The sequence below is a fragment of the Glandiceps talaboti genome, chromosome 9 (genome assembly GCF_964340395.1).
Source record: "Glandiceps talaboti chromosome 9, keGlaTala1.1, whole genome shotgun sequence".
NCBI classification, from domain to species: Eukaryota; Metazoa; Hemichordata; class Enteropneusta; family Spengelidae; genus Glandiceps; species Glandiceps talaboti.
The window spans coordinates 10,256,760-10,281,186 of record NC_135557.1 but is presented as its reverse complement, the minus strand read 5'-3'; the positions used below and the strand labels follow the sequence as shown (position 1 = coordinate 10,281,186).

General features: G+C 37.4%; 1 protein-coding gene and 1 long non-coding RNA gene across 2 annotated transcripts in view; both read right to left on the bottom strand.

Moving 5' to 3' along the window:
* The window catches only part of LOC144439781 (neural cell adhesion molecule 1-like), a 65,175-nt gene extending 52,907 nt beyond the window's left edge, over positions 1 to 12,268 (bottom strand). Inside the window, exon 1 of the mRNA XM_078129013.1 lies at positions 12,143 to 12,268. Coding sequence (XP_077985139.1) covers positions 12,143 to 12,206 — 64 coding nt within the window. The 5' untranslated portion in view covers positions 12,207 to 12,268. The remainder of the gene's footprint in view (positions 1 to 12,142) is intronic.
* A 7,352-nt stretch (positions 12,269 to 19,620) lies between these two features.
* Positions 19,621 to 21,046, bottom strand: LOC144439780 (uncharacterized). The gene is made up of 2 exons (XR_013481148.1): positions 20,962 to 21,046; positions 19,621 to 19,797 (listed from the first exon to the last, which is right to left on the bottom strand). It is a non-coding gene; the product is annotated as an uncharacterized LOC144439780 (long non-coding RNA).
* Positions 21,047 to 24,427: the final 3,381 nt, after the last annotated feature.

Below are 24,427 nucleotides of genomic sequence, written 5' to 3'. Positions count from 1 at the left end.
GTTTTGTTATTTTGTCTTTTATAACCAGTCTCTTAGAAAGGAACTAATACCAGATTAGTTTATACAGTACCCAGAACGAGAAAAAAACGCAATAACCTTACTTTCGACCTGAAATCAACTTACACTTTTTCGTTTGTCTATTGTTGTATTCATAGCTTCTTTAGATGTGTATATTTTTTAGCCAAGAGATTTGTCATGGTGTTACTATCTCGTGGTTCTTGATGTACACTAACGAAGCATTTTGTTACAGTAACACCAAACCGAGTCTCCTGGTTATATATCTTACTGTGCATATTGGTCATTCCCATTTTGCCTTGCCTTTATTGAAGACAGTTCATTTGTAATGTCCCGCATGCATCGTCTGATACAAATCTTGAAGACGTCAACTTTGTTTTTGTATGTGTGTGCGTTGATAACGAAGTAAATGTCACACCAAGACTAGACGAATAGTGAGGATGCCACGATAACCATTTAAATAATTGCTCTTTATTTCAATTACAGTCGAGAAAAACCAGTGTCTACGACATAATAAACCTCATTTTACAGTGAATTAAAGTATCTCTACTGATTACAGAAATGCTCGTTTTTACACAACTTGGCAGGTTTTATCGTTTCGAATCATTACGACTTATACGTGCTGTATTTGGTCAAAATATTTTCTTTTTTATGTTAGTATAGAACAATGTGTTTAACCCGTGGATGGAAGTGACTGATACATTTGGAATTAGTTGTAACTAAATGCATGTTTAAGTTATGGTGTGCAATTGCAACTGTGAGCGAGAGAGCCATATATTCTAGTTCCTATACAGTATCGTTACCATTTACACCCCCACTCACATAGTCTAGTTCCTATACAGTATCGTTACCATTTACACCCCCACTCACATAGTCTAGTTCCTATACAGTATCGTTACCATTTACACCCCCACTCACATAGTCTAGTTCCTATACAGTATCGTTACCATTTACACCCCCACTCACATAGTCTAGTTCCTATACAGTATCGTTACCATTTACACCCCCACTCACAGTATAGTTCCTATACAGTATCGTTACCATTTACACCCCCACTCACATAGTCTAGTTCCTATACAGTATCGTTACCATTTACACCTCCACTCACATAGTCTAGTTCCTATACAGTATCGTTACCATTTACACCCCAACTCACATAGTCTAGTTCCTATACAGTATCGTTACCATTTACACCCCCACTCACATAGTCTAGTTCCTATACAGTATCGTTACCATTTACACCCCCACTCACATAGTCTAGTTCCTATACAGTATCGTTACCATTTACACCTCCACTCACATAGTCTAGTTCCTATACAGTATCGTTACCATTTACACCCCCACTCACATAGTCTAGTTCCTATACAGTATCGTTACCATTTACACCCCCACTCACATAGTCTAGTTCCTATACAGTATCGTTACCATTTACACACCCACTCACAAAGTGGTTTAGTTAGAATCCATGTTGGCATCGAGACTAGAGAGCGATAGACACGGTTAAGCGATTGGAGGTTTTAATCATTAGTGCGTTTTCCCTTCGGGATCGCTGTTGAAGTAGCGAGAAACGTTATCTGTGTTCTGTATTCTTGCAAGCCAGAGCACATACATGTACTAGTATTTTTGCTGACGCAACAAAATATGAACCTCTGTCGACCACGTTTTGGATGGTGCCGTAAAGCGGTATGTGGTTTAGTTTACGACGATGGTGTTCTTGTGAACAATTTCGTGTCAGATAGCCACGTCTCTGGGCTAGGTAGTCTAGGACCAAAGGTCTTTCGACTGTACGTTTACAACAGAATTTGGTCACAAGACTACACGGAGAAAAGTTAACCACTTTAAGCTTGCAAATGGTAACGACTATTAAAGTTTAATAAACAGATCACACCACCTTCAGACGTTTATCAAAATCATAATTCAACACTTTCCAGAAGTACAGGTGTAGGCGTCTCAGTTCAACTTTGTATTTAGGTCAGCGACCTGTTGGATCAGATAGTGACGATATTGAGTAAACGCTTTGCCATATCTGTATCGAAAATCACGCAGTTTTCTTTTCTTGTAATATGTCACGTTTAAATTTAGATCTACTACCGCTTTCATTCACCTGTACTATTCTCGCAAGCTATGGTATTACATTACGGGCGCGCGTTTTACTCTTGCCGTAAAGGGGCCTGTGGTTTTTACGACATAATGATGTTTACATGATAACTCCGGCGAGTATATATTCCATGATGTCACAAGTAAAAAATATTCCATTTTCTCTACTTTAAATTAATATATCAAAACATAAAGTATGACATATTGTATAAATAATAACAATAATTGCTTTTTTTTTCTATACCTACAGTTTCCTGCAATGTGCTCAAAGAAGCGATGTACAGTTTGTATCAAATTAATTAATTAATTAGCGAGCAGCCTTCCTTGAAAATCATCCTATTGTCCTGATTGCAGAAAACAATCCCGAGAGAGAACTTTGATAACAAAACAACACGTAGGAACTATGAATCACGTTTGGTATAATACCCGGGTGTGAGTAGGAGTACACTCGTCTACCCCCATGTCACATGACAGTGTTGTCATCAATAGAAAAACAGCAGGACTGTTCTAGATTGTGATTTTGGCATCTGGATCACTCGGTGTGAAGGCAAATTTGGCATTTTTTTTCTGATACACGTTTATATTCGAAGATGGAGATACTACTAATATGCATACAATAGTCCACCCAGTCCACCATAAAACAAGTCATTGATAATGACATAGTCCCCGCTATAATTGGGTTTTAAGGAATTATCATCACGCAACAACATTTGTGAACCTAAAACAAACAGACTTAGATATGTTGTGTGTGCTTGTTGGACATGGAATATGCCTCCAACAATAAAGGATTGGTTGGGTATGGGGGATCATATCATGATGAAAATGGAGTCTGAGTTATGGCTTTGAACATGGAAAATTCACAAACAAAAACATTGGATCGTATCACGACGAAAATGGATATGCACATGTATGTCATAGAACACTGTCCTAATACCAACTTTAAATGAGATCTGTTCAAGCATGTCCGAGTTATGGCTTTGGACATGAAAATTCGCAAACAAAATGGCTGCCAGGCAGCCATATTGGATCGTATCACAACGAAAATGGATATGCACATGTATGTCATAGAACACTGTCCTAATACCAACTTTGAATGAGATCTGTTTAAGCATGTCTGAGTTATGGCTTTGGACATGAAAATTCACAAACAAAATGGCTACCAGGCAGCCATATTGGATCGTATCACAATGAAAATTGATATGCACGTGCATGTCATAGAACACTGTCCTAATACCAACTTTGAATGAGATCTGTTCAAGCATGTCTGAGTTATGGCTTTGGACATGAAAATTCACAAACAAAATGGCTGCTAGGCGGCCATATTGGATCGTATCATGACAACAATGAATTTGCACATGTATGTCGTAGAACACTGTCCCAATACCAACTTTGAATGCGATCTGTTAAAGCATGTCTGAGTTATGGCTTTAGACAGGGAAAATTCGCAAACAAAATGGTTGCTAGGCGGCCATATTGGATCGTATCATAAAACAAATTGACGTGCATATGTATGCCATAGTATGTTGCCCCTGTACCAAGTTTGAAAAAAATCGGTCCAGGCATCTCCAAGAAACAGCTGCGGACGGACGGACGGACGGACACACGGACGCACGGACGGACAGACGGAACCCAATCTATAAGTCCCCGTTCCGGACTTCGTCCGCGGGGACTAACAAAGACCCGTATATATGTAACAGTCAAACGCCCCCATATATATTATACTATTGCTTCGTGATACCCCCCCCCCCCACTTATCAGTGCCTCCCACACGACTATAAACGGATGACGCATTCACAAGCCTCGATGATCATTTTTTTTCAATTTGACTATCTTGGTATCGAATATTCGTTTCTTAATGATTTGTTTTAAGTACATATATAGCTTTCTCGACAATCTCTAATCACCACGTCGAGACAGACGTAAAATTATAATTGCTACCTTTATCATAGTGAACCTTGACCCCCCCCCCCCTCGCCTACTGGCAGCTTCAGGTGACTGACCGACTTAGTACCACAAGGTATGTTGTGTGTGTGTGTGTGGGGGGGGGGGTGTAATAAAATAATGAAATTATACCTCTACAGGAAACTGATAATATAGCCTATTTCTAAATAATTAAGATTGAACGTTTTCAGTTTATGTTTGATATATATTGCAAATTCTTTGAGTTTTTTCACTCCCCAAGTGACTACGCATCTACATTCATCTCTAAAACGACTTCGATGTTGGAAATGATTGCATTCAGTAACGTGCCATGCGATTTACAATAAATTACGGGGTATATATATTGAGTTTTTGTAACAAGTTGTATGAGTCCCCGGTGTATAAGTCGTGAATCAAAGCGTGTCACATCGTGGAATCGTCACGGTATACAGAGCTACTTAAACAAAGCCATGTTAAAATGAATGCCATTTCCATCAATTATCTTCCAAGATATATGAACGATGATGGAATTAGACTAAAATTGGTCTGCAGTCGTGAATGTATGACACGGATTCCTAGACTACGATGGGATGATCTGTATATGTGACATACATACATAGTATACATACATACATACATACATACATACATACATACATACATACATACAGTTGTGACTATGTTATTCCCCAATATTTTTCTTCGTTCTGTCAAGGCCAATACTAGGATCAAGGGTCCTTTTGTCACTCCGAGTCGTGACGTACGTAGAGCGACCAGAGTATATATTGCATATTTTTGTTCAACTTGCCTCGTGCATTGTCAATGTCATTCATTCCACAGATGTTACTTGTCGGTGTTTATTCCAATCTGATTGAAAATCTGACGTAGAGAATACAACCCCCTACTTCTATTATTCCTACGTGTATTGTCTTTTGCTTTTGCTTTCGATTCTATTGTTCTGAGGCTTATCACTTTCTTCCTACTACACTCTCGGAACAACAACATTGAAGCCGCATTCCTAGTATTTACCATTTGTTCCTAATGTTTACTATATGACAAGCATTTCGTGTTCCTATAAAAATTATTCTATCACTTTCACATATCATTGGCTATACACGTCAATATTGAATTATGATAATCTACTGCATTCTGAAACACATGACGAGTCACGATTGTTTGTGGTATGACATCCCAAGGAGATTGTTCAACTCTAAAATGACATTTTTTTTATGACAGAACGCATCGACATTCTAAAGACAAACGCAAAGAAATACTAGTACACAGTATTTCTATAAGAGGTGATGAGATATGGCAAACCATTCTGTTATAAGACAACCAATGAAAATCAGGACCCAGGTGTAAACTTTGCTAAGACAACCAATCAAAATCAGGACCCAGGTGCAAACTTTGCTAAGTAACATCGACACAAATTCCTAGATCTATAATAAATGGAGCATTCTCGCAAACCAGAGCTGTTATTTCTTCCGCCACAGTGGGGCGGCACGTAAAACAGGCCGTGGTTTGCGACGATGTCGATGGAGAGTTTTTTTGATGTCTAGAAACTTGTGTTATTACGACACCTACATTGACGTGTTTTCAACTTATTGCGTTGTGTCCATGTAAAGGCTTAGGAGTGAGATCTATAGTCCATTAAATTCAGAAACGCACCCCTCACCCCCACCCCTCACCCCTATTCTAGTACTTGACGACCGTATTCCGATGTTACGCTACGTTATCTTCACCCCCCCCCCCGCTAACTTAATTGACCAAAATTGATAATTGTTTCAGAGACCACAATCACTTTTGAAATCAGTATGTAGTAGTATTGTATACTTCAGTATCACGCATTTACTATTATAGCGAAAATCCTTCCATTTCATTTGGCGACATTTCTTAGAAATATTTGTAGTAAGGCAACGGATGTGAATTAAAATGGTACAAACCCCATCCCGACCCCCAACCCAAACTATAAGAATTTATTTTTTTCATCATGCATTGACTATTGATCTCGACCTCGCCTGTATTGACTGGCTGAATGTGTGACTCCACTACACTCGTTCTCTATTCAATTTCCAGTGACTTGGCTAACTAGCATGTTCGACTACGTATATTGATCAAAAAAGCATTGTCAATCCGGATAGCCAATCAAGTCTCCACGGGTGTAGCGAAGTGACTAGTCTGGATTTCAACGTTGTTTCTAAGAAAACCACATCTGGTCAAAGCCACCTCAATCGTCACAAAAAAGTTGTTCATCCAATCATAGAACTCCAAACTGTTATAGTGACGTAACAGTTTGTAAGGCCTGAGCTGACAAATATACCATATTTGGACATTACATAACTGTCCTCAAAACACTAACTTCATAAGGGACTGTTAGAATTTTGTAATTAGTTAACAAAGGCATGATGTTAATGACTGTGTGGGTGGCTGTGAATGAATTTTAAATTGCATCTGATGCATCTCAGGAGTTCTAGTAGTGTAACCAGTTTGACTATACTGTGAGGGGAGGTGTAAATCGGATACTCTAGTATAGGAACTAGACTACGAGTGTAGCGAATTGACATACTCAACCCTGCAGGGTAAGCTTAGCCAAGCCTGATGGTTCAAGTCGATTTTGAGTGCGTTCTGTTCGACAGCAAAGTCTTCCTCAAGATATAGTGTTATTAGTAACATTAAAATGCCATTAGCATTGTTCTCTTATGATACATTTTTATAACAGGACATTGACATTCCAACATCAGGTACGAAGTGTGTACTAGCGTTATTATTAGTCGCTATGTCAATACAAAAGGTGAAGTGTTATCAATCACGTGACTATGTCAATACACAGGTAATATATAACCAGACATACTGGTATATGCACATGATGACGTACAGTGACCCATTGCATACCTTATTTTTACGATTTGTACTATAAATTTTGTAGCTGTTTATCACAAAGGTCTCACAAATAAAACATTCCAATGGAATGCTGTTTCAAAGGGGGTGGAGGGATCATGGGGAAATGAGTGGTGATGATTCATCAATCACGGAAAATGACACCCTACACCCCCCCCATAGACAAATAAAGTAGAGATGAGCCATCACAAAATATGTATACAGATCGATTTAAGTGTTGTACACGTGTTTGGTACCAGAATGTTCTACATCGGTATTAGCCTACAACAAAACATTATTGACAGTGAATGATGGCATTTCTACCAGAGTCTGGATCGAACAGTGTTTCAACTCCCAGGGTACAACTTTAGCCAAGTTGATTCGTCTATGATCTGAGACAGGTATCAGCCGAAATCAGCCAAGCCTACAGTCTATAGCTAGGCTAGAATGAACTGGTTATTCACCAAACATATCTAAGAATCCAATAACACCTTAATTCTGGACTCCGATCATTTAATTTGTCAACTTTGCGACTGGATGGGCCATTGACTTCCATGTTGACACAACTCATTACATTTACAAAGACACAATCCCTCCTCTGATTTGTAACCAGCAGTGAAAACAAAAAATATATACTTTTAAGGAAGTTACAATTGTATACAATAATGCTAACAATTCGTAGAATACACACGGATTTGTATGAGACGAAGAGCTTTGCTATCCAGGAACAAACACGTGCACAGTACAGTAATACGACTCATGAGAAATGTAAATAAAGTTGTGGCCTAATCTGATTGTGGTCTACCAACATGGCCGCTAGGCGAGGTCAAAGGGCATGGAAATAGTGTGGGTGGCGAGGGTTTTTTGATTATGTCATTCTCGTGAAATAACTGATATTCCAAACTAACAATCGTGTCACCTATAATCTAAAAATAACAGGGCGAAAGCGTCACTGGAAATATGTGTATCTCTTGTACTTTTGTACCTGAAAATGGCAGCGGCAGACGATAGAACGACTACAAAAAATGGCGGGAGACTTAGAGCAGACGAAAGATTGACGACAACGTAAATCCTGCAACATCAGGAGTTAATTACTGCGGTACTCTGTAGTTCCGGATGAAGAAGCAATACTAACTAAACACACATGAAACACGATTTCGTGAAGTCAGTAGTCGCTGAAAATTAATTGATCAATGAAAAGTGACGTGATACAAGGCAGTACCAATATTATCGGATTAGGCCATGTTTGTGAGCCAAATAAGGACATGTTGCCTACTGGCTATGTCATAAAATATGACCAGATAATGGTTTACGTTGATTAATGCATATTAATTGAGAAAAGACCCATAAAAATCATTGAACCGTGTCGCCTAGGAACCTAGTTCCGTTTATATGTTACAACAGAAAGGGAAAAAAGACACTTCTATGCCAAATTCCAGTGTTAATTACTTTTAGTACAGTTTGGAACGACACCCTGTGACGTCAAATTAATTAACATTGGACGACACCCTTCCATGACGTAAGAGGAACTGCCAAGAATAGCCGACTGAAGTAAATACCTAGAATTCGCAACTTGAATACGTCCCAAATTAGCTCAAAATGACAATAATGAGACGATATGCCAGAGTCTAATGACGTATCTCATAAACAGTAAACACCTGAGATTGCGACTGGTTTATAATAGAAACACAAAAACACGATTGCCGTAAACATAAATTGCAGGACCAATTTATTTCTCATTAACTTATGATGAAGCATTCCACTGAGTGGAAAATTATGACGTCAAAAAGTGCTAAAATTCCCTATATGTGTATATTAGTGTGAAAATCTGAAATAGTTTCAATGTGTATCATCACCAGATTTCGTGCCTGTCTTTCATCTGCCAAATATATAAATAAATTGTATCTATCGTCTGCTAATTTGTGGTAAAACTGTCGTCTACGATTTTGATGGAAAATGTCTAATACCAAAATATCTAATTTTCCAAAATCTGCGGTCAGCTAAAAAAAATTTCATAAAAATTATCGCCCTGTAAACTACTGATGAATTATTCATATCTACACTTAGTGTTTTTCCTTTGCCATACGTACTGGTAATGAGCATTTATTCGTGGACGTCCAGCAATAAATAGACTTATTTCAATTTGATCAGAATGACAAGCAATTTGTTCCCAATGTAGGAAGTCCGTACGGTGAATAATTCATTACTTTGTAACTACGACGTGGTAGCTACTAAAGTTACGAGTAGCCCAAGACCACACCATTTTACGGCCTTCTCGAGACTTGGCTATCTTACCACAGGGAGTCAAGAAACCGTGTTACAATCAAACGATCAAATAAACAAATAAATAAAACACAAACAAACGAACAAAATATGCATGCATGTGGATAAAATATAACTAATTGAATAACTATGTATGTATGTATGTATGTATGTATGTATGTATGTATGTATGTATGTATGTATGTATGTATGTATGTATGCATGCATATATATATATATATATATATATATATATATATATATATATATATATATATATATTATGTGTATGTTTGGGTAGTTATCCACGTGTTAGTGTATTTCAACTACTCATGGATACTTTATTTATTTGTTTACTTTTTTATTTTTTTTGTAACACAGTTCTTGTGCTCCCTGTGACATGGCTTGACATACTGGCTAGTGTTAACCCAGGATTAAGGCTAGGCTAGTACGTATATTATCTGGCGAAGGACAATTTCAAGCCAGATTGAAGTGGCTGAGCTACCAATACGTCGACATGTCATTAAAACAAGCTTTATACGCCTACAGCAAAACATACATGTAAAAAAACTGCCTATATAACCAACAATACAATGTGCTGTATATCAGCTAAGTCTGTCGTGACTCTATTTTTATCATCTGTCTGGTTTTAGTAGTATCTGGGGAAGTCGGGGGGGGGGGGACCTTGATATGTAAATAAAATGCAATCTGTGCGTCCAAACGCAAACCGGTACTTGTAAATGTTGATAAGGGAGTGGGTCGTTTCAAAGTATGGACTTCGTTATCATGTAATCGCATAAGTTAGCAGTTCAAAAAGTCACTGTTCAATTTTAACAAAAATAGTTGTTCTTGTTCGGTCAAACGAACAACTATTTATCTGGATTTTTAGTCACAACTTAAACTTTATAGTGGTTGCATCTTTTCAGTTTTGTAGATTGGCTCCAGACAGTGACTGTGGTCTGTCATGCAGCATGTGGTCTGTCATGGAGCATGTGGTAGGAATCCAAATTTGACATAAGGTCAAGTAGCTTTGGTGATGAGTAGTATGACTTGGAGCATATGTATGTATGTATGTATGTATGTATGTATGTATGTATGTATGTATGTATGTATGTATGTATGTATGTGTGTGTGTGTATGTGTGTGTGTGTATGTATGTATGCATGTCTGTATGTATGTATGTATGTATGTATGTATGTATGTATGTATGTATGTATGTATGTATGTATGTATGTATGTATGTATGTATGTCTATCAGTCTGTCTGTCTGTCTGTCTGTGTATGTGTATATTTATGTATGTATGTATGTATGTATGTATGTATGTATGTATGTGTGTGTGTGTATGTATGTATGTATGTATGTATGTATGTATGTATGTGAGTGTATGTATGTATGTATTTGCATGTACGTACGTGCGCGCGCGCGCGCGTGTGTGTGTGTGTGTGTGCGTAGGTAGTTTGTCCCAAAGTTTAGAGGATATATATTTTTTTTACATTTTACTGACTAGTAGTGTATTTTCACCCAAACATGTCTATGTGTAAACCCAGACTTTAAGTGAAATGCTATATTACATCTGCGCTTTAGCTGAAGGAGCTGTCACGTGATCAACTTAGCATCATATCTTAAACTCGATCAATTTTTAAATTCCTTTCTGTCTTATTTCTGCCGAGAGAGTCACTAAAGCATGCTAAAGTTCAAACGTATCAAAGTATACAAATCAAATTTCTTATTTGTAAATTAAAATGCTATTGAGTCTCCATGTTTACAAATGTGAATACACTGTTTATCGAACAAAAGACACATGAAATTCGTTACAAGAACTAAAACAAACTTCTTAAGGAAATATGCCACATATTTGACGCTAATATTTATCACTAGTGGTGATGGACGTGGAATGCCATTGTCCTGATCGACATAGTTTGAAAGATTAGACCGTCTGCGTATGAAATTGAAAGGCTTGTCTTGTTATACATTTATACGGTGACGTTACGAACCACTGACTCGTCGCAATCCACGTCTCTTCCGGTATTCTGACAAGTCTCCCCCGGACGGTTTTAAATTACACCGTATACCCTTCTCCGTGGCTCAGCGGCGCAACGGTATCTGTTAAGCGGACCAGCAGGTAACAAAGGTATATTTGTCGAAACGATTAACGAGGGCTTTGATACCCCCCTGTCGTAAAGTTTACGACTTTTCTTGCATACTTTTTAGTGTTTTCAACAAGAGTATGTAAACTGTTACAAAGTAAAAAGCCACGTTATATACATTGTACAAGTTTGGGTCGTTAGCACCAACGTAAAATTGTCGTAAAATCAGGCTACTCAAGGATAAAAACACCCCACAGTTCAGCACCTGTTAAACTTTACATTACCTCGCGTGCTGCGAGTAAGTTTCGCGCTCTTTAGTCTCGATAAATCAAACGGGAACAAACTGACAACTGCTCAAGTTTACTTCTACAGACAGGACGTGACGGCTTTCGCCTTAACATCAATCTTCATAATGAAATATACCAGTATTTAACCAGAAGTAGACAACTTGTCCATTTCTCGTTCTTATCATTACTCCAATCTCACTCATAATGCTTCGGATGACGTCATCACCGAATTAAATTTAGTCCACCTCTGTGTATGTACATATATATTTTAAAACACTTGAACACTCAACTCTGCCACATGTTTCATTCAAAGGTACTGAGTTTTGATGTAAATATAATTCTTTTGTATGTTTCAATGGAAATTCTCCGTGATATAGTTGACGAGTTGGGAGGCACGCTAAAAATATGTACTTAAACTGTTTGTGAATGAAGTTTGTTGGACGAGTATCGGTAGATAAGCGGCGAGGCGTGTGTGTGTCAATTTTAGAGCCATGCAGCGACCGCTATATGTTACATGTAAGTTCAGTCCGACTATCCACATTTTAGGAATTCGACATATATTACCATCGCCTCTTAAGAAATGCTGAAACACTTACCTGTAATAATGGTCGCAGTAAGCAGAAAAAGTGCCGCGGTAAATGTCGTTTTGAGATACATCATTATTGTGGTGGTCCGAATATTGAAGTCCTAGCAGAGAGCAACGGTTTTCATATACTGCTTGTGGGTCCAAAGAACGTTAAGTGATCGAAGCCCCCTAGGTTGGTATTTATTGAGTACTCTTTATGAATCATATTTGAGAATCATTTAAAACAAATAACCGAGACATTCCACACCAAAGATACAAATATCCCACACACCTACATACATAGGTGTGCCCATCATGTACTAAAAATAGACATCCGATAAACGGTCAAGTTCTAGAAATGTTATTATAATGCATACAGACGATGCATACCAGAGCTTTCGGCTTCGATAACCACGTCAAGAAAAAAAGCCGTTACTGATAGCAGTGTTGATTTTTTTTAAAACCGTGGCAAACCAAACTAAAATGTGCGTTAATCGAACAATAACACAAACCTATAAAATTGAAACGATAGGTTCTTAGTGACGTTTTCGAGAATTAATAAGGTATTTGTTGTCCAAAATTTAATTAACGACTTCTGCTCGCTATAAATACTCGACAACGAGCTCCGAGTGCTGATCGAACGGTTCGTTCAAGTTTATACTGACATGGGGGGTCTTCCTAGTTGAACTTTAACAATTCGGTAATAAACTCCGTGAAATATTAAACTAAAACAAATCAACCCACGGCACAGCTCTGTGACAAGTTGTTGACAAACGAGTCGCCCTTTTTTATGAGTTTTTTAAAATATCGAGGCAGTCAAACACAAATATCCACTTTCATTTATTATTACCACTGGGACATATTTGGTATGAAATATTATTTTTAATAACAGGACTATTCATAATATGAAATATTTCAATTTGCATTCAAAATAAAAATTGTATGTTGGGAAATTAACGTCGCCAATGTGGAATGATCAATAATGTCATGATTTTCAAATAAACAAAGGTGTTGAAAATTGACTGACCTTGGGTTTAGGCAAAAACTGTTAATCATATTTACAAATGTAAGTATGTCTGTTGTGTTGGTGCTAACATTGAGTAAACGAATGTAGCAGCTAAGCTAGTATTATAATGGAAGCATCGATGCAAAGATTTAGGACTTCCTTTTCATCGGTGGTTCAACTTGATTACACCTGGCTTGGCTTTGCATACCTGGCTAGCTTTATAATACACCCCTTCGCTTTTGTGGGACCATCCGTAATAGCGTTGTACTAAGCTTTATTCTTGCCAATTTGTTGTAGCAGAGATTAGGACCTTCGGTGAGATGGTCTTGACAACGAACAGCTACCAGCTTCATGGAGATCATCCCAGCGGAAGTTCTATAATTATGATTTTACGCACGACGTACTCTTCAACACATTATGGTATTCAAGGATTCTGAAGAAATTTGCCTTGGACATCAGAGAGATTATATTTTGCAAGTCATCTAAATTGAGTATTTTTGTTGTTGTAGTAATAATCCACCCAGTGGGTGACTATGAACCGGGATCATGCCAACATTGATTTTGTAATCGCATTTATAAAGGTGTTTATTTTGTTGTGATCTTTGCTCGTTCAGAAATTAGGAAGGGTTGGTGAAAGTACATGCTATTTCTGGGTTAACACAACGGTTATAGTCTATCAATATCTCTTTTAATCAGACACGCTCTTTGTATAATATTTTGTTAGACACCATATCAGTCTGTCTTAGTCTAGACTTTATATGAGCTATATATTTTATACATCTGTATTTTGTTGTAATCGTTGGCGATGTGAGGAATGCAGTGATAAAATAGTTTGGCATCTCGAGGGTTTTTGAAATCGCCTTCGAGTTTCAAGTGCCCGTATCTCCCAAACGTTGCTTTCAGTAATAATGAATAGAGTACGTGGCGACTAGACACCTGCCGATCAATTAAAAAGAAGTAGGTCGTAGAAGAACACCGTCTTGTCAAATGAAAATAATCACATAAATTATCCGTCAACCAGCCGAGCTCATGTACGACGCATTACGATACTACGATTGTATCCACTCACGTATAGGGAAAGTCGGTATTCTAGCTCAGAAATCTGTGCTACACCACCCCCTTGAGCGAAGGGTAAATGACGCCTGTTAGTAGTAAGCCATCATCACAAATTGACAGGCAGTCCCAGAGTGAGTGGAGATGATCGTAGTAACCGTATTGCGTCGTATAGGAACTAGACTACCGTCAACCTAGTGGACACGGCAGGACATTTTTAAATGTCTGTTTTCCGTAGTGTCCGAAGACGACCCTGGCTTGAAGACGAGACGGCATCCATGATTCTTTTGATGAAATCTTTGACAATAGCAATCATTCAAGTTCAAAGGTATTACATGTAAATTAAATCAAATCAGTTGTATAAATGAAAACCGTGAATGGGGATGGGGTACTTCCCGAATTGTCAGACGGGGATATGCGGCAGTATACGTACACCCCTCCCCCAGGGAAAACATCTGTAAACCAAGGGGTGACAACAATGTTACATTGCATTAAATTTGAAAAAGAATACAGAAATAGCACTCTACGTGCTTTAGGAAAGTAGGTCGCTATGACAGCATTTTGTACAAATGAATATGTGTGTTATATTTTTTGCTGAGATTATTTTGTGTTATTTTGATTTCGGTTTAATGCATACGTTAAAACACAATAATCAATTTTCTAATGATTTCAGTGTGATTTTGACACTAATGACTATGGCGTTAGAACGGAATATGTAACTCTCACATCACATCACATGACGTTTATTTACAGTTGTACAGTAACATGGTATGATGAGTTCTACACTAACACATAGTATAATTAGAGTATGACGGGTACTCACAGTTTGTGATGCTGCTACAAATACCAATGTCACTACAATAACCATATATATCGGCATACATTCCAGGGTCAAGGTTATTCTGAAAATTCAGAAAACTCAAGAACAGAGTAACTTAATGACACTTCAACAAAATAATCATACTTCATAGCCTATTATTGTGAATATTATTATTTCATCAACAACTGTGATGTTACACACACCTACCTACATACCTACCAATATACCTGCCTACCTACCAACACACACACACGCACGCACGCACACACACACGCACGCACGCATGCATGCATACATACATACATACATACATACATACATACATACATACATACAGACAGACAGACAGACAGACAGACAGACAGACAGACAGACAGACATACAGACACACATATATACAGACAGAGACATACATACATACATACATACATACATACATACATACATACTACTTGATATTACAGTCGCTATATATTGCATTTTTGAAATTTCAGACTTGTCTTGTTCTTTATATTTGCTCAAGTCAGTTTTTCTCCAACCATGACGAGACCCATCATCCTCCCATGTCACATGCATGTTTACAGTGTGGGTTTCAAAGGAATATTTGTCATTTCTGTGTCTTCTATGTCAAATACAGCGCGCGATAAGTCAGTTGAATATAAACGAACACGTACATTGTTTCAGTGAGTGACTGGAATAGAAAGTAATATATAACCGGAAGTTTGGAAACATGATCGACTTTTAATCCGTAATTAACAATTTTCTGACTGAAAGAACAACCTCCTTCCTCGCCATGGATACTTCCTTCGGGAAGTGGCAGGTAACTGTTTAGATATTTAAAACAAACACCGACAGGTATCTTGTTTGTTTGTTCCTGGAAACGTGATGAGTCAGTCGGACTAGGGTCGGACGCAGGCCATAAAAGTCGGTTGTAAAACAAGTTCGCGGGGATATGATCTTGACGTCACCGAGTTCCCTCGTCTGACCGGCTGGGGCCAGGTCATGGTTGATGTGAACACTATTCAAAGTTACCGCTAACTTTGAGTAACGCCGCACGAAATAGATACTTACCTTGTTTGGTTTATGAACGGAAGGAGGTTATATACACTTCCATAGGGACGTGTAGTATTTCTTATATTGTTTTCCTTATCTGCAGGCCACATATACTACCGTTTTCCCTACAATAGACCACTAACATAGCGTGTAAATTGCTGCATTTGTAGTAGCAGGATTCGTATGATATTTAACATAGGACAACAACATCTCTAACACTAATACGTGGCCATGTCACACTCCCATGGTTTTAGGTGAAGGTCATGTACCAACAAAACACTGTCCAGTAATCGTCCAAAGATTCATATCTCGGTCTAATGCGCATGTATTGATAAATCTTACAGCTCGATTTCAGTGTGATGTGTACGCTATTATTTCGGAATTATTCCAACCAAGGTTAAATATGCTTTATGCCTCACAACCCACCTGTTGATCACGTGACTAACTTGAGCCATAATCAAAGTCAGTACTCCAGGCTGTGCTACCGTGACAAATGGGTATGTTACAAGTACGATCACAAGTTGTAAGCTAGTCGCCAATTCATGAATGGTACCCACAGACAGTGGAGAATCACTGTCTATATGATGGTACTTGCACAAAATATTTGCATAATTAACCGTTCAAACAACATTGTCGTGTAACTGTTGTCCCTTGGTATTCTGTAGAAGTGTAAATCAGGGATGTTTTGTTCGTATTGTTCAGACATCGAGTAAAGCAGCAGTGCTCTGTAAGTTACTGAGTAACCTACACCATGTTTACGTACACACAGACTGGAAAGTGAGTAGAGCGCCACCATGGCAAATTTTGGAAAGGCCTATTCCTTTGGACAGCTGTAGTACGAAGTGTTATTAATGAGAGTTTATTGTGTCATGGAATAAACCAAGATATTTGTAAGACTTTGATAACTGTTTGACCTCGTCTAAAATACACTGTACGCGGTGACCCTTCATTATTCCTTTGATTTGAACAGACAAAGGGTTTGATGAGGTCCTTGAACAAAGTAACAACAAAATATACTTGTACACAGGTGATGCGATACTGACGGTATACACTATTACGAGTGAGTTATTGTAAATAACAAAACATCTGATACAAAACTGTCCAGTTGTTAGTGCAGTACAGTTTACAGTTTAAAGTAACACCTGTATTTACGAGACAAATGAAGAACATGTAAGAGTAAATTGACAGTAAAACGTCACAAATGATGTCTCGTAATCACCTAATTTATTGATCAATTATCTCTGACTAACGTCCATCAGAACATTAAGTTCCTTCTTTCTAAATTAAATAAAACCTTGATTGATCTCGTAAATACTACTCTAGACTAATTAATGTAAGAATGTCGTGTTTTTAGTTCAAACTCATAATGACATCCGGGTCTTTTTTCCTGGCGAGGCCGACAAGCCTATCACCGTATATCACCTATTAATACTCTTCGAAAGTTTTGAATTCTTTTAATTTTAATTTGCATTGCAATGTGGCGATATACGTGAATACGAAAAATCGGACGTTACAATTTAGTTAAAAGTTACACAGATGACAACGGAAATAAAGTACATTCAACCAAAAATTAAAAAAACAACCTAGAAACCAACATTGTCAACGTTGCACAAGACTAAGTTCAAACAGTGACTCGTATCGATTTAGCTTTTTCCCAAGGCCATTAAAGGACTGAGATAAGCTGATCACGTCATAGAACTTCCAATAATACAGTATTAATTCAAGGATGCCATTGAAACAAAATAAATTGCTCACATTTTACTTGACTATTATATAGATCGTAGAATGTAGATGTATTAGGCGGTAGCGCCCTCGTCCAGTTGCTGAGTAGGCTTCGACGAGATTTAGCGTAGATGGAAGATGAAATACTAAGTGATATAAATCTATAGTCAAATATTATGTCGGGTGAATTCAAAATTAAGAATTCATGCATGAATACTGCGCGACATCTACACAACTTGGTTTGTCTCTTATTAAATACAAACCCCAGTTAAAAATTTCTTTTAACGAGTTTGTGGAGATCTACAGTGAACGTCCGAACCATCTCATACATTGTCTCACGGTACCGATATGCCATCGCTGTGTATATAGCATGGTGGCGCTGTTCATAATCCGACAACAGTCCAGTGTCCCGTAGCGACGCTACACAAGAGGCAAGTTTGGCATTCTGCTACGTGGTTTTATTTATGAGGAGAAAAAGGGAAAGTAGGGTGGACGAAAGTAAAAAAAAAAAGAAAAGAAAAGAAAAGTACGACTGAAGAAAGCAGAAAAAAGACACGTATACATGATTACGGATAAAAGCAATCTGATTAAAATCTGATGTGGTGAAAGCGGCTAAATGCTTTATTTACCTCTATTTCCATCGTTTTGTGTCGCGTGTGTTTGTTCCGAGTGATCGCCGCCGGGAAGGAACAAAAACAAACGACACAAAACGATGGAAATAGCGGTAAATAAAGCATTTAGCCGCTTTCACCACATCAGATTGGGATAAAAGTAAACCAGAACACGATGGTCCTACTGAGCTGCAGTCATTGCACAAAGAAAAACTGAAACTTGTCTATGGTATCAGGGTGTTGTCCTTGGAGTTGTAGATTTACTCGAATTTGCGGGCTTTTTCTTTTCAAAAACACTGACCCTAATTCCGATTCGATTCATCAGCGGCTAGATCTGTATTATACGTTTGTGTATTTTATCATTTCTCATTGCCGTTGAAAGATAGTTGCACGGTCTCTACTAGTACACGCATATTCAGTCTTATGACATCGAAAGCTTGATCCATCCGATGAATAGACTTATCAGTATAACAACAATGATACAATACGGTTTGAATACACTGGTAAGGGTTATAGAAGCCATAACGACCAAATCAAGTATTAAATTATATAATGTGCCAGCAGGTTTTTGGTATCATGAATACAAAAGTATAGCTATCCGTCTGTCTGTCTGTCTGTCTGTCTGTCTGTCTGCTGTCTCTCTCTCTCTCTCTCTCTCTCTCTCTCTCTCTCTCTCTCTCTCTCTCTCTCTCTCTCTCTCTCTCTCTCTCTCTCTCTCTCTCTGTACCACGAACAGCCAACAATCTGAACTGTTATTGTTCTCATAATTCCCTTTAATTCTAATAATAGATGTTATTGATACACTACAATCACCACCTGACACACATTACTATAACGTGAGTTATAAATAACCGTGGACTAGTATTTTTATTGTCCCTATGACGTCATCTATTTCTTATCATCCATATAACGTCATTTGTTGTCTGTGTAGAAATCAGAATTGAGAATGAAAAACATTAAAGAATGAATTTGAAGATGAAGTGTGTGATTGCAATCTTCAATTAAAACTGAGCTATAACATGATGGCTATTATATTGTGACGATTTGCTGTTAAAGTAGCATAGCGGAGAGGCCGTGTGTTTGTCCAGAAATGTGACTGACGTATGTATGGCGCTGTCAAATTTACACCAATGATTTGCACATTTGTGTGTGTGTATGTGTGGGGGGGGGGGGTGTGGCTTATTCCTCTTAACTTAAACTCGGAATAACGATAACGGAGCGATCTCACTTACAGTGACATTTCGTTAACATCCGACTTCGTCATCCCCATTAGAACATTGGGCTGTTCCGTCACAGACTTCACATGCGGGATCATCCAGATTCATATCTGGGCATTTCAAACACATCGATACGCCTTCACATTTGTACGTATATTCCTCACCAAATAGTTGCTGACAAAGGTCAGAGCTAGCACCTCTTTTCTAGAAACGAAAAAATTAAACGCTATTGATACGTTGTTGTTTGTAATAGTCAGAAAGAGTCTCCTTCCTGACGTGTGTGCGCAATGCCACCAAAATTGCAATATTCAGTGATCCATCTATATCTTTTTGACAATATAATTCCCAGGATATTTTGGGACCTCTTCTTTTTTTCAATCGTAAAGATCTCTAAAATAAAAATTGAAAGTTTACGGCACGAAATAATATAGGAAAGGAAATGAATGCTATCATAGACACAATACCAAAGTTGTTTATGTTATATACTGTTCACCCGTTCTCGACACAAGATAAGCTGAATGGCATGGTTATATACTTTAAAAAGTTAGACGAGCAGCAACTTGGACATTTTTGTGTTTTGTCAGAGAAAACAACTTACTCGCATAATCTCACACTCTAAATACATGTAGTATTGAATCACCTGTGGGTGAACGTATTTTTTGTAGCTGCATACATGATATGGTGCAATAAATCAAATCATTATTTTGGGGTCCGTACCCAAAATTCAGTGCTTTCAACGGCAATCACGATTTCAACGTCTTGCTGCACTACTGATGAATTTATAAGATACGTAGTGATTAGTATGCACTACTTGTATTTTTAACGAATTTTAGTGACTTGATTGAGGTTGTCTGATTTTCAAATGATACTTACAGTTACTATTGAAGGTTTGACATGGCGACAGATTCAAAATCGAGCTTTCACTCCAGATTTAAATTCATAGTCACTTCAACATCTACAGACACCGGCCACTAACTAACATATGCAATGTCTTTTGATAATTAATTGGCCAATTGTTCGTGATTGGACACATTTTTGGTTACTTTTTTAAATGAAAATACATTCCAGTTACAGCTAGTACAGGTTTAAAGGCTTGTTGAATGTACGAATATGATTGTTAATTGCAAGAATATGTAAAATCTACTCTGGTGTTAAAACTTATACATAAAAATATATACGGTCAAAAGAAGTGTACTTTAAAATGTGATGTGTCGGGATTCACGACTATTTCACGATATTCTCGTACAAGCAGCCTTTTACATTATTTTAATTATAACCTTTAAAAAACCGAGTAGCTACAGATTTTTGATGTTTTTTAACGTCACACTCACACTTTTTGTAAGCTATAACACAAATATTGGCACTTACCTCTTTTTGTGTTATCACAGCAGCACTGATTATGCCAATAACGGCAAAAACTATCAAAACGGCGATCTTCATTCTGGTGGGTAAGGTAGTCTGCGGGTTGTCTAGTGAATGCTCGTCCACAGACGTCAAAATAGAAATATGTTGATTTGATGCACAGTAAGCTTAATTTATACTTTTAGAATTAGAATGTAACATTTGCTGGCGACGACAAGAAATGTCGACTATAATCCGTACAGTGATATTAATGAAAATATTAATTTTAATAATATTTTTGTTTGGCGCACAGGGTAATTTATCATTTCACTGAAGGTTATTTGTGTAACGGCTGGATATCATCAACATTCTTGCAATTATGCAAATTTAATTTAAAACGTTGGAATTTCAAGGAGACGTAAAAGAAAATATGCAAATTATGTTATAAAAACTCTTTTTCACATACAAATGTAAAACCGTGCCTTAATGTTATATTTGTAAGACCATTTAGAATTGTAGTGGTAGAAAGAAACCGTGTCAAAAAACCGCGTCCATTATGTGAAAAATCGAGAAATAAAAATCGCGGGTACTTTGAGTAGGTCATTAACCTCTGGGTTATATAATATCTGTCTGTCTGTCTGTCTGTCTGTCTGTCTGTCTGTCTGTCTGTCTGTCTGTCTGTCTGTCTGTCTGTCTGTCTGTCTGTCTGTCTGTCTGTCTGTCTGTCTGTCTGTCTGTCTGTCTGTCCGTCCGTCCGTCCGTCCGTCCGTCCGTCCGTCCGTCCGTCCGTCTTTCTGTATGTATGTATGTATGTATGTATGTATGTATGTATGTATGTATGTATGTATGTATGTGTATGTATGTATGTATGTATGTATGTATGTCTGTGTACCTATCACGAATTTCGAAGACATTAAAACTTTCTACCGTTTCGATTATTACTACATTTGCTGCTTGATTCTTCGGTATAATTAAAATTAGCAGCATATATAAAACTGTCCATGCAACACACACAGGTCACTGTAACTGATAGACAGAGAGACAAATACACACATGTAGAAAACACTGGAACTACCAGAATAGAGGTGAACATGTCTTGATCTGAATATAATTTCAAAACCATCAATTTTCGGATAAATTGTAAATTACATTGAAAAAATGGTTAAATATCAGCACAGTGAAATTATGTAATTAATGTTTTTAATTTGGTTTTCACATGTAAAGCTAAAACCGTTGTAAATGACGGTACACGGCTGTATTTGTGAGAGTTTCTACAAATAGCAGTGATGCAAACAAGCCATATGTTGGCATATTCATTAATTATGTAACGCTTTGAGAAATTAAAATCGCCTGGTATATGTATTTGGTGAATGTCATTAATCTCTGCATTGAATTGTAATATGTACCATTTCAATATCGGGCATACCGTTTTGACTGACTGACTGACTGACTGACTGACTGACTGACTGCCTGCCTGCCTGCTTGCCTGTCTGTCTGTCACATGCAGAACCATGTGATTGATGATTTTACATCACTTACATCACGCGCGATTACCTAGAAAAAGAAAGTGAAAATTATTGGCCGTCCATTGTTAAGTAAGCAGCCCTTATTAGCGGTCGCATGTTTTTTTTTTATGGGGGCTAACCTCAAAAATATAGAATGGTTGAACAATGCATATTCATTTGTATTGAACAAAACGCAAGGTAACTCATGAATATTCAATGTGCCCAAAACATAAACTTCATTTTTTAGATATGCTTAATATAAATTATTGTACACCGTGAAATCACCTGTAGTAAAAGTATTTGTGTTTTAGAGCAGAACACATAGACTGGCGCAATAAATCCAATCAAAATATTTTTGCGTCCGCACCCAAAATGAGCGCCCCCAATGACTCACGATTTCAAATTATTACTGCATTTGTTATGTAAGTAAAATGTTCTATAATTAATATGTACAGTGTCTAGATCGTGGATTTTCTGCAATTTTCAGTGAATATATTGTTGGATGTCTGTACGAAAAAAATATTATCCGGTAGTTTTAATTTCATTAGGCCAAATAAACAAACTGTGTTTCCGATATCCTGACCGACCCTAGTTTAAGCCCCCCTCCATCCCTTAACATTTGTTTGCCTGAAAAAAGGTAAAATAATAACTTCCTTCTATTTCCGTGTACACCTTCATACATTTGCCTCATCTATCTGTACTCACTTATTTTTAGAAATCGTATTCCAGAGAAAAACCAAGTCCTTTTAGACTATAACAGTACAGTCTACATAACAAGTTCGTCTACTTAACTTATAATTGTCTTCATTTACTTCTTTTACACCTCATCAAGTTCTCACGGAAGTAATGTGACCGACGAATATTTTATCTTAGGGTCGAAGTAATTTGTAAAATTCAAAAGTCGACCTATTTTCTGACGTCATTAACCATTGACCTCCCAACTGTAACTGGACGATATTGATATTCATGAGCTAATTAATATTTATGCATTAGCATAACAATAAACGGGATATCTGTGATCTACTGTATGAATTACATGGTGCTAAAAATGAACAATATTGGTTATAACACTTGCATAAAATCTGTAAATTATGTGAATATATTTTCCTTCCACTTGCACAGCAAGTAGTTTCCTTCCTGTCGTACTAGTAATATTCCAAATCATCTATTTCCCTGCAATTATCTCCCTCCAAAGAAAACAAATATTGCAAAACCTGAAATGTCATGTATGTATTGATGGAAAAATATTCAATTAGCTACTAGCCATTTGATTGAAGTTGCTGTGAGTGTAGACATTGAGAGGTCATGAACTGCAGTGGCAGGTAAATCTTCTGTCCACCTGGTATCTTTCCTATTATACAGTAAGCAAAGTGCATATCAAATGACAGCTGGTCATAATTTGTTTTTGAAAGGCTGTCTAGTTTAGCAAGACGTCTTTTCACTATTGATTGCCTCAATATTATATTTTTTCAGACTTGAATGTACTACAATATGCTAATAGAAGTGAAGAGAAACAAAGATCTTAAACAAAGAGTTGTTTTTTACTTAGCCTTATATCCCCGGATATGGAAATACATGAAATGTCAATGTAATGATGTTAAGCATAGAGCTGTTATCAACGCAAAATACTTATTCTTTCGAGTCCTATCTTGGCAGCTGATACGTCAGTTATGCTACGATGCGCAGGTGTTCTCATACCCCATGTTCATTAACATTATAATCTTATGGGAGCGAAAATATATTCACGTCGTGTCACATATTTGGTCACATCTCATGCGTCTCGAAGTTTTAGCCCTTAGGCAGGACGAACGACGCAGCAGACATTCCAATGAAAGATTTATATTGTCTGAGTTTGTACATACAAGTTTCGTAAAGTATTTATCACCTATAGCTAAGTATACTATCCTCAACATATGACATCAAGAACTTGAAGACTGGCGTCAACTTTTAACGTGAAGGTTCAGGAGAAGTACTACTCGTGGTATAAA